Source organism: Neoarius graeffei, chromosome 4, assembly GCF_027579695.1.
Source record: "Neoarius graeffei isolate fNeoGra1 chromosome 4, fNeoGra1.pri, whole genome shotgun sequence".
Lineage (NCBI taxonomy): Eukaryota > Metazoa > Chordata > Actinopteri > Siluriformes > Ariidae > Neoarius > Neoarius graeffei.
The window spans coordinates 6,770,668-6,782,842 of NC_083572.1; the positions used below are offsets into that span (position 1 = coordinate 6,770,668).

At 43.1% G+C, this 12,175-nt stretch overlaps 1 protein-coding gene across 1 annotated transcript in view; it reads right to left on the bottom strand.

Moving 5' to 3' along the window:
- The window catches only part of kcnh7 (potassium channel, voltage gated eag related subfamily H, member 7), a 126,774-nt gene that overhangs the window by 41,049 nt on the left and 73,550 nt on the right, over nucleotides 1-12,175 (bottom strand). The window contains exons 6-7 of the mRNA XM_060918734.1: nucleotides 10,924-10,947; nucleotides 10,435-10,649 (exon numbers count right to left, since the gene is read on the bottom strand). Of these exons, the coding sequence (XP_060774717.1) occupies nucleotides 10,435-10,649; nucleotides 10,924-10,947 (239 nt within the window). The remainder of the gene's footprint in view (nucleotides 1-10,434; nucleotides 10,650-10,923; nucleotides 10,948-12,175) is intronic.

Consider the following 12,175-nt stretch of genomic DNA (forward strand, 5'->3'; position numbering starts at 1 on the left):
GAGAAACAAAACATAATACTGTTTGACAGAAGTTGACAAGATTCATTTATTCGTGTGTAGTAAGTGCTTTATCCTTGTCGCCCATCCCAGGAATGCCGATCCCATCACAGGGCACGACCTGCACGTTTTTGCGAGGTAACTGGAGAACCCCGAAAATGCAAAACTCCACACAGACAAAAAACCCTGGAGTCTTAATCTTTACAATCAGGTTTTTTTTTTTAATTTAAAGGGGTACAAAATATAATATATACAGTTGATGTGACAAAGTAACGTATTCTTAAGTATTCTATCAAATTTATATACTAGAAAACAACGAAATATCTTGGTAATTGTAAATATAATATTTTATACGCTAAACCGCACAAGAGTCGCCATTTTTAAAAGACCGTGACGTCAGCGCTACCCACTGCACTAGCGGAACTCTCCGAAATAGAGGAGATAAGCGTGTAATCATGGCGTCGGGCGCATCAAGTGAAAGCGACAGCTCTGTCGAATCATACGAAGAGATCCCGCAAGACATACTGCAAGCAGGCTATGGCTTAGAAGGGTACCAGTTTGAACCTAGGAGAGGTACTCTCGACTCCGGTGATGAAATAAGAGAAGGAAGCTCGGATGACGGCGAGGATGAGACCGATGCTGACCATGGGCGTGGCGAGCGTGGGGCAGAGCGTCTGCGTGCAGGTGACACAGCGTGGTGCTCGTGCGGAAAATGTAACGTGGAGTTGCTCACGAGTCCAGCAGAATTTATTTGCTGCAATGAGCTAGGCGCCACCCGTGGACTTGCGAAATCGTCGCAAGAGGCAGAAACAGGTATTTCGCACGTGCTATTCCCAACCTCAATGAGCCAACACAACTAGGCACATACATACGTCATGAGTGTTACGCAGAGAAAATGAACGTGCATTCTGATTGGATAAAATTAATATCATGGCGGGCTGTTCAAACTGCGGAAATAGTTTGCTCGAGCTACTTTCAAAACACTATAACTTTCCAACCTTAGAACAAAAAACTTTTGTAAGTCTTGAATAAGGTTCGTTAATGTGTGTTTTATTGTTATATTTACTCTATATATTGCCCTCTGTTCCCCTTTAACTACAAATTTGTTTCATTAACCCAGGATCCACAGACATCTAAATACCAGCCTGTAATATAAAATGCCACCTTTTTTTTTTAAAAATACCACAGTAATATATACAAGGGTGAGTAGAATTAAAACCTTAAAGGTCATAGGCAAGGGTCAGAGGTGGAACGTAGAATATCAACCCAAAAAGTGAATTCAATCTTCCTGGTGTCTAATTTGCACCCGAAAATTGAATAAAACGGTTAAAATATACTGGTTTGCCCAATTTCCGAAGGTTTGTTTACATCTCACTGACGCGCACTTTCACCATGACGTCATTCAAGGCAAACAGACCGCGAGCAGCTCTGTGTTTACTTGCGAACCGAGCACACGTGTACGGACTTTGCTCGTGAGAGGTTGTGTAAAATGTCTGATAGCGATTTTGAAGTAGGAACTCTCCAAATTGAATATCGAGAGTATATTGAAACCGTATATGTATGAACCTATGGCTGTTGCGAAGCAATCGGTGAATGTGGCTCACTGGTTTGACCGTGTGTCCTTGGAATCAGACGGCGACTCGGCTGACTCTGATCGCGGTGACCCAACAAGACTCGCGCCCAAACGATTTATCCTGGTAGTTATGATAAATTCTTACTTTCATCGTAATACTAAACAAGAGCCCTTTTGAAGAATAATTAAACCGCCCTCCCTAGTGGATATAGGGAACGATTACTGGACAGCGCGCCAGTCGGCCACGTTAGCCTGCCATCCGCGGCATTATGCTATTTATCGCCGACTCTAAGCGCGGAAATATCCCTTTGTCTCATTTCCACAATGATTGTACAGGATCCCTCAGGATTCTTGATTTGTCAATTGCAAGCAAAAGTAAAAATGTTTCCCTCCAATCTTCTTTTTGCTTGAGCGTTGCTGCTCCGTTTCTTCTTTGACTGCTTGATTTTGTGTTCGAATTTTGTCAGAACAGCGTCAGGTTTGAGCTTTCTCTGTCTGACACTGACACCTAAACTCTCCAACAGATGGGGATTCTTCAAAAAGTGATCGGAGCACAGAGTGGCGTATTTACCCGGCTGCCAACCCTCTCGCTTCACGCACACAATCCACTCTCTCCGCCTTTTCTCTTCTCTCGAAAAAAGGTAAAAACTTCTTCCTGAACCGGTCCCTGAACAATAAGGCATGTTTTTTCTTTGGAAATTCCCAAACGCACGTCTGCACTCAAGCCGAACGGCAATGCGAGTAAACGGAACTGTACTCAACTCAAGCGATTTGTTTATCTTGAATGACGTCACGCGCCGAGCAGAAATTCGCCGCGATCCGCGCCAACTTATTTCAATTATTACTTATTAACAATACTTCTTGGGACCGGAAGAAAATTACAGAGGGTTTAACATATAAAGCAGGGTTTTTTTCTAGAAAAATGTAGTATGAGGGCGCTCACCATGGCGAGGGAGCGAAGCGGGGGGAGAGATGGTGCCGGTCGTCCCCCCCCGCCGTGCAAAGCCTTTGAAAAATGCTCCAACGGGACATTCTGAGGCTATCTGAGAGGGAAATTGTAACAAATTGTCTGTCAACATTGAAAAAGAAAGAAGTAATCTTCTTCTGCCCCGGACAGTCTTTGGCTTTCTTCCGCTTCGTGCCGCGGGATGACATCTTTAAATGCCCAAGTGTCAACAAAAACAACTCGCGAACTACTTCTGTCAAAAGCTCCCACGCCGGTGAGTGAAAGGTCATTCAGTCTCGAGAAATCTCGCGCTACAAGTCAGCTGACCTTGTATGTAACCCATGTCAAAACTCACGAGACCAGCCGCGACAAGTAAACAACTAAACAACATGGCGCCTCAGTCTGGAAAACGCCAATTCGGATTGTTTTTGCACCGTCTTGCGGTGTATCTACTATGATTGGAATATTTTTGGAGCAATTATAACGTATTTGATGATCAGACACATTGTCATGTAGTGTTGCTGGGATGTTTTCATGGAGTCGGTAAGGGGGCGCACGCCGAGAGTAAGAGGGCGCAGCACCCCTGTTCCCCCGTTTAGACGAAAGCCTGTAAAGTTTCAAATGTGCATAAATTTAAAACCTTTGCCTAGGACCTTTAATTTGCATTGTATTTAATGTAAACAGGTGTCACTAAAGTATATAAAAGATCGCAGTGGAAAGGTCTGTTGAGAACAACGGACAAGCAGAACATTTTACCGTGGACCGATCCATTCCGTTTCCGTATGGTTATTCCCTTGTAATGGGCCAGAACGGGCCTCAGCCGTCTCGGAAAGAAAATATCAGGCATACCGTGTTCAAAACTTCTACGCATGACACTTGGATGAAGAAAAAGCTTGAGCTGGATTTCAAAAGGGAATCACCAACAGTGAATTCGTGTACGCAGTGTAAACAAAAACACCACACTGGATTCGGGCTAGCGTGAGCCATCCCCTTTAAGGCTTTCATTCAGCCCTTATATTAAATCCTAATAATAATAAGGCCACATAAAGTCAATATATTAGTCAATAACTGAGACACGCGGTCTGTTAATCTGCACAAATTCCATCTCGAACGTGCAAAGGTCTGAGCACGATTGTGTCTACCGTACGTGTGTAATTAACTCCTCACTGTGTGTGTTTAACTCAAGTTTGACGACAGTGAATACGCAACTTAGCGTGTTATCTGATCACTGTGTGTGAGGCTGGATAAATAAAGTATTAGAACTTTAATAATTAAACAAACTAACTCTAAACTCAATATGGATCCGTTATAGTACACGTGTTTGTGTGTGTGTGTGTGTGTTTTTAGATTTTAATGTTATTTGTTTTGTATCTAGTGGAGTGTTATTCTCTTACCTCTGTGCTAATGAACCCAATATTGTAAATGACTGTATATGAGAACTCACTGTATCTGACTCCTGCTCGGAGAGTTTGCATAAACACACACACACACACACACACACACACACACACACACTCTCCTTATCTGGTAATAAACACATGATGAGGTTTTTAAACCAGAATCTCAAGCAGCAGCCATTTGGGAACTTTTCTCCTCATTTCAGCAAATCTCAAGCTGCAGCCATCTTTAGATTTGTAAAATCTAACCTAGTCATTCGGTTCAAACATTTATCTCCTTAAAGGGTCGTATTTTATATTACGAGGGTGTGTGTGAGAGATAGAAAGAATTACATTCAGCGCAGTGCTTATCTTTTTCAGCAGCCGCCAAGCATCAGGTCCTGAGGTGTCGTGTAATGAGTGTCCAACTCTTTAGCTTTGATAAAAACACTACGAGCTGAAGAGATGAAACCAGCCATCTGTGTGTGATAAATGCCATCTGCTTAGTTACAGGCAGACAACGACTGAACAAACAAACAATCTCGGAACACAGTACGGACGACGATCAAACAGGGAGCTGACAAAGTGAAGGTCTGGACGAGAGATTAACAATGCGTGCGTGTGTGTGTTTGCATCTGATGGTTTATTTAAAGCCTTTTGGGTCTGGTAACCCGAAGACACGTCAGGAGCGTGGGGATTAGAGCACACTCTAAACGCCTTCACGTCTGAATTATTTAAAAGATTCAGTATACAAGCCTGCGATCCTATAGTGCCAGAGACGAGAGCAAACGTGAATAGTAATGCTACGCTAAACTGCACTCATATCATGGAAGGTTGAAAGTGTATCACAAATAAAATCGGAAATAATTCTTAATTAAAACACAATCCATGTAAGGACCTGTGAAGCAGCAGCCCACCGCACGGTATAAATTTAAGGTTTACGGTTATTTAGCACAAAAGGTTCTTCGCACAACTCTAAGTTCTTTAGCACAAGATCCAAGAACACTTAATCTTTATCATGAATACTTACTGGTCATGTTTAAAGATGTCCGATGGATTTTTTTTTAACGAACGTTGCAGAGATTCCGATTGAAAACGAACGATTGTGTTTCCCCACTCCGCCATCTTGAAACCGCTATGTTTGATGTAGCTCGTATGGGTAGTATCTCACTGGGCTGCGACAGCCCGCGACTAGTTGGAGACACAACAATTGCGATAAAATATGCGAATTAGTGACAATTTTCACTTGCAATCACACTGAATCGATATTCGCGTATTTTACCGCAATTGTTGGGTCTCCAACTAGTCGCAGGCTGCCGCAGCCCGGCTTTCCCTCGGCAGGCAGGGAAGTAGAGGAAGCCTCACGGAAACCGACTTGAGAAGGGTTTGTGACGCATTTGCGTCTATTTTGAGAGAAATTTTGTCGCACAAATTTTTTGAACATGTTCAAAATTTCAGCGGCGAAGGAGCGACACTTTGCAACTCATGTGAGGAAATTGAGAAGCCCCGCGAATGTTTCAAGACACTTAAACTCTCGCGAATGACGTTCGCAAGCTGTCGCAGCCCAGTGAGATACTGGATTTAGTCAGTCACCAATCCTCCCTCCAAATTATGTAACAGCATGTAGCTGACACGGTACACCGCTACAGCCAACTTCCAGGTTTTTGTTTTGATTAAAATGCTAAGCTTAAATTATATCATATTTATTATTTACAATTTGCTGAAGAATGAACACTCAAGTGAAATTTACAAGATGAGAATTTAAAGAAAGCTAAAAATGCACACAATTTAACAAGTTGAAAGACCTTTTTTTCTCTCCGTGCTTCCATGGAAGGCGGTCGCATTTTCTGCTCTCCCTCCTTTTTTTTCCCTGCTTGTGCTTCTGTGTCTTGTCTCGTCTGCTGTACTTTTTGAAGAGACTCTCCCTGCATTACTTTCTAAACTAAAAAAAGCATGGAATTGATAAACTGGTCTCCTAACGAAATTGACACAGTTTTCTCAATGAGAAGTCTGGGTTCGGGGGAACCCGTCTATCCTGCCGGAACATCTGCGGCTAGTTACACGATGGACGCGTGGGAGCGGTGGCGGGTCGTGTGCCTGGCGATTCTTTCTGTGGAGGACAATGAAGATATCTACCTATTCGGAACCATGATTACAGGACTTTTGCTGATTGGATTAGGCATTGCCCTGGTATATTGAGGAAATCAGACAATGGTGACAGCTGTTCAAAGCGCCACAAAGCTGCCCGATATGATTGGAGTGGTGGGCAAAGCTGTTGGCACTCGGACTGTGGACATTCAGAACTTTAACCACAAAATGGTTGTTATCTTGGAGCAGCTTTCAGCTTTGCAAGGAATACGTTTTTCGGAGATCAACTTGAATAGAATGGACGGAATGGACAGATATGGACGAGCGGTGAGGACGTGCAAAGACTGCGTCTAGAAAGACCAAACAATTTATATCTTATCGACATTCGGCTCCCTGAGACAGCACCGGCCTTGGTTCAGGCCGTTGCTGAGGCAACATTTCCCCCTGAAGGTCACTGCCGGGAGACACTCTCGCATTCCTCGCATTCCTTCTCTAACTTTCCGCGGTCGCCATTTTTACCCCCAGTGTGACAAGTGGGTGCGTGACCAGCGCCTTCATGGTTGCAGGAGCGGACGGCTGCTTGCTTGCGCTGGATTACCTCCCCCTCAAGTCCCGTGTTTAAAATGTACTTGTGTTGCTGTGTGCTTATGTTCAAAAGTTTTTTTAAATGTTCCCACACTGTACTCCTGACAGGAGCATAGTGTGTGGGGGGGTGCTCTTTTTTTCTTTATCTCTCCTCATGTTGTGTTTCCTTTTTATCTTCATCCCTGTCTTCCTGTCCTGTCTACCCTATGTCAATTGTATGTTGTATATGTACGGACAGGTTGACGGCTAATTTCGCTGGTACATGTGACTAGTGACAATAAAGGGCATCATCACCATTAATTTCATGTTTTTGGAAATGATTCCATAAACAAACAAACAAAAAAATTATTATATATAAATCCAAAGTTGCAACAAAGTGAATTTCCCTGTAAACTAGCCACAGCTTCGAGACTTGTCTTGATGATCAAATAACCCTTACATCTTAGTTAGCGTAATCTCTTCTTCTTGCTTCACGATTGCCGTATTATAAACAATTGATATAGTAATTTTGGTTGTTTTGTCATTCCTGAACGTTTATATTGCGCTTTTATTTATTCATTCTAGGATACTTTAGTGGAAGTTTCTTTCGTTTGTTTACATATCGCAACTGTTGGTCAGCAAAACACACATTGTCAAGCTGCAGGGCGAGAGACGTAATCCCCCGGTTAATTAATTCGGCAAAGGCGTAATTATTGGCCTTGTCAGTTGAATTTGTGATATGATCAGAAGTGACTGAAGTTATCTATGAAGGTGCCGACAATTCAAGGTTTGTTATGGCTTAACTACAAATATCCAAAGACACCAAAGAATCGGATTTTCGGTCCACGTTTCAGGGATCAACAACTGATCCTTAACATGCACAGCAGCAGAAATTCCGGCTTCCAGTCCTTAAGCAATCATAATAAACCCCTTCCGATATCAAGATGAGTTTTTTTTTCAATTATTGTGACCATAATCCAGAGTTGTGCTAAAAGACTTTAGATTTGTGCTAAATAACCGATACCAAATTTAACAGCGGAATCTCTGAGGAGAGCCGAGTGACCTCTATTGACCCTCAATGCAACAACGCTCATGAGGTCAGAAAAGTTCAGGAAATGCATTAAATTTCACTGAGGAGACAAAAAACACTGATACACTGGAATTTCAGCTTTGTACGGTAACACTAATGAAAGTTTGAAACGAGAAATTCATTTCAACAGCTTTGCTATGGATGAAGTAGCATCGAGTAAAAACCTGCTGACAGAATATTTTAACCGTCTATGAGGCAGGGATGCAAAAAATGAAGCGGCAGAGGCAGAGCATAATGACATAATGCGATGCTCAGACCATAATAACTCTATGACTTAATAGCATTGGGAAATTGAAAGAAGAACGAAAGAAAGAGAGAGACTTGTTCAGTTTGGATCCATAAGACACTGCTTTCATGAAAATCTCCTTTGGTCATTTCAGACGTCCCACCCTTATAAGAATCTTGTCACTCTGATTGGTCAGGATGCCTTAAATGTTCCCAGGATACGTTAAACACAACTTAAACCAACACTCTGCTCTTACATGACTAGCGGAACGCTAGCAACGTCCACTGTTCCACTACTGACCCAAAAACAACAGAAAAGCTGCCGCTTCTGCTGCTACTACCTGGCAGTGTGGTCATTGTGATTCCCACCTTACTGATAATGCTTTTCCGTTGGATGACTCCAGGCCAATGGTTAGAGAAGCAGCTATGGGACCAAAAGGTCACCGGTTCGATTCCCTGGACCAGCAGGAATGGCTGAAGTTGCCTTGAGCAAGGCACCAAACCCCCAACTGCTCCTCAGAGCTACTCTGGGTTTGTTGTACGTTGCTCTGGAACGTTAAGAGCATCTGCTAAACGTCATTAATGACATAGCATGGTTACTAAATTGGAGTCCGTAACTATCCGTACCACGGTCGAGTACCCGTGTCTGTTTCATATCATGTCAAGGAAAGCTTTGTTCACCTAACTTGAAGCTTACAAACTGCTCAAACACTTGGTTTCAATGATGGCAAGCATCTCAATCAAAGCCAAGCGTGCCAGTACCAGGGGTTTTTCTAGGGAGATGGTGCGGAAGGGGTGGGGGGGTTCCTTCCATTCCGCCGTGCGAAGCCTTTGAAAAAATTGAGGCTACAATGGGACATTCTGAGGCTATCTGAGAGGGAAATAGTAATAAATTGTTTATTTGTCAACATTGAGATGTCACAAACAACACTTAATTCAAATTCTAATACCTCATAATACTAATTCCTCACGACTCGCCATCGGAAACATCTTTATCCGCTTTGCGACAGAAAAAATAAGTCGTCATCTTGTGTCCCGGACAGTCCGTTTCGTGCCGCGGGATGACGTCTTTAAATGCCCAAGTGTCAACAAAAACAACTCGCAAACTACTTCTGTCAAAAGCTCCCGCGCCGGTGAGTGAACGGTCATTCAGTCTCGAGAAATCTCGCTCTACAAGTCAGCTGACCTTGTACTAGGGCTGCACAATTAATCGAATTTAATCGAAAATCGCGATTTTGGCTGCCACGATTAAATTAAATGAAAATCGTGATTTATTTCCATTTAAAATGCGAGCTCTGCTGCATATCTGATCAAGCACTTTTTGACCAGTACTCCGCCAAACCATTAGGGGGCGAACCGACGCATGCAAGGTTTCATTACTCCGCCTAAATAAGCAAGCAAGCCACTGCAGTGTTGCCAGATTGGGCGGTTTTAAGTGCATTTTGGCAGGTTTTGAACATATTTTGGGCTGGAAAACGTCAGCAGTATCTGGCAACACTGGAGTGCGCAGAGCTTCAGTGCAGCGGTATCTTCTTCAAGGGGTGATAGCGTGGAAGTAGGTAACAGACTGAGGTGAGAGAGAAAAGCTAACTATGTCGGAACAACAGACTATTTAGCACTGGAGGCAATGTCATGACCTGCCTTCGCTCATGTTTAAAGCCAGAGCATGTTGAAAGGCTGGTCTTTCTAGCTAAAAACTTGTAGGCCTCAGTATAATGCTATGTAATTGTTGCAACTGAGTTTTCAGTTCCTTCATCCTTTGGTAATTTCTTGGATAAACTTCATTTATTTGTCATTTGGAAATCAGAATTTCTCTTTTAAATTTCATTCTGCACTGAAAGCTGTTCATATTGTTTTTTTGAATATAGTGAAATAAAATTTAAGTGATTTCCCTAGCATCAAGAATAATCGTGATTACAATTTTGATCAAGATAATCGTGATTATCATTTTTTCCATAATCGTGCAGCCCTACCTTGTACTGTATGTAACCCATGTCAAATCTCGCGAAAGCAGCTGCGACAACTAAACAACATGGCACCTCGGTCTGGAAAACGCCAATTCGGATCGTTTTTGCACCGTCTGACGGTGTATCTACTATGATTGGAATATTTTTGGAGTAATTATAACGTATTTGATGATCAGACACATTGTCACGTGGTGTTGCTGGGATGTTTTCACGGAGAAACGATCGTTTTGAGAAAGACTGCATGTTGTGCAGTAGCATAGAACTGCGACTCTGGGTTCAATCAGCATTTCGGTAAGACGTCGCAGCAGCGCCCCGTTTAGACGAAAGCATGCAGTACTATTATCACAGTGCATGGTTCTGTGCAGGACCCTCGAGTTCTTGGAGTTCCACTCCAAACCTGACTTCATGGAGCTCTGCGCTTTTTGTTCATCCTGGAACAGGTTTGGGCTTTTTAATTCCAGAGAAGGGAATTTGTAAAGCTACTTTCTATACAACCGTGCGCTTCCAAGTTTGTGGCAACAGTCTGGGGGAGAATGGTGTGATGGGTGTGAAGTGTCCGTACAGTGTATATTTGGATTGTTTCGTCATCATGTTGGTTGACGTCTCACCTGCGTGACTTTCTCCGTGACGTTGTGCGTGCGATCTTTGACCTTCGGGGCGATGATGGTTTTCTCTGAGGAGGGCGGTGAGGCGGGGCGTTTGTCATTGCTGGTCTCAGAGAAGTTCAGCGTGATGAGTGGGATCTTGTTGATGGTGCTGTATTTGGTGAGGTTCGAGTCGGACGTGGAGCCCAGAAGACTGCACTTGATCTGGCTGAACGGCCCTGTCGGAGAACACACACCGTTTCAGCTTGTGCTTTTCTGTTCACATCCACGGAGAGAACAATAGCACAGAAACGCTGACTGTCATTCAGTACACAGAAACACAGCACTAACATGAACACCACACACCTTCACAATGCACAGCTTACTCGTCTTGGGGTTTAAAACAGAATATTATTTAAAAATAAAACGAGACAAAAAAAAAAAAAAACCAGACAAAAAGAAACGTGTCATGCCGATCGATTACAACACAAATAAGAAAAGCTCAAGCCATACCCCCAGCCATCCAAGAGCGCGATACTAGCCAATCAGAAACAGCGAAAGAGAAGGAGGGGAGGGGGTTAGAGTGATTCAGATTGGGGGAAAAATAATCAGTCTGCCATCTTGGCCTTGTCTAAAACACGACAGAGAGAATTACAGCAATTACTTTACTCTGAACCGAGGTGCTTCAATAAACACACACCGCACACCTGAAATGAAAGGCTGTGTTTATACTGAAGAATGAAATGCACAACCGAGTTCTAAAAAGCTCTGAAAGCTTCGAGAATGGTTGGCGCCTCGTCATGATCATAGTCGAATCAGAAGCCAAACTCTCCAACATGAATCCAAAACAAAGACAGACATGTAGCTGCAAAAACATCAGCGAATATGGAGGGGAAGAAAAAAAAAAAAAGACAAATCAATCATGCCGTGTGTCGTTGTGTGTCACTGTACAACACGTACACTCACAAACACATGAAAACACTCACACTCGTGTGATGAAACTCAAATGACTGTTTCTCTCTCAAACGCATGAACAAGAATAATTTGTGGAATATTTAAGGCAAAAATATGATCATTTATTCACTAATAATCACTTATATAAAAGTATCTATAAAACAATTTAAAGGTCCCATGGCATGAAATTTTCACTTTCTGAGGTTTTTTAACGTTCAAATGAGTTCCTCTGACCTTCTTAAGTCACCCCAGTGGCTAGAAATTTCATAATGTGTAAACCAAACTACGCCCAACATTTGAGAATGGCGCGTCAAAACGGCGCGTTGATAAGCTCTTCCCTTGCCTATGTCAGCAAGGGAGATGATCCCCACGCCCCCCCCTCTGGATTCCCACCCACTGTATGGATTGCCCCGCCCAGTTGTAGTGAGGAGACCATAGAGGACACAACAACATGGCATCACCTAAGCAAGCGAAACATGGAAATTGCGCTGTACATGGATGTGACAACACAGAAAAGAGTCTGTTTTTACTGCCGACGGGAGAGCCCCTGAAGACGCAGTGGCTTAATTTTATTTACTCCAATAATACGCCGTCGAGTCTACCTAAGACGGTGTATGTTTGTCGGAAGCATTTTCCTGAGGAATGTTTCCACAACTTGGGACAGTACAGGGCAGGTTTTGCACATCAACTGTCACTGAAGCCTGGGTCCGTACCAAGCATCCCTGCCGCATCAGCCACAAACACCGAACAAGTAAGTGTATAACTGTTAAGTCGTTTTGCCGTGTTTTAAAATCGATGCGTTAGCCTAGCA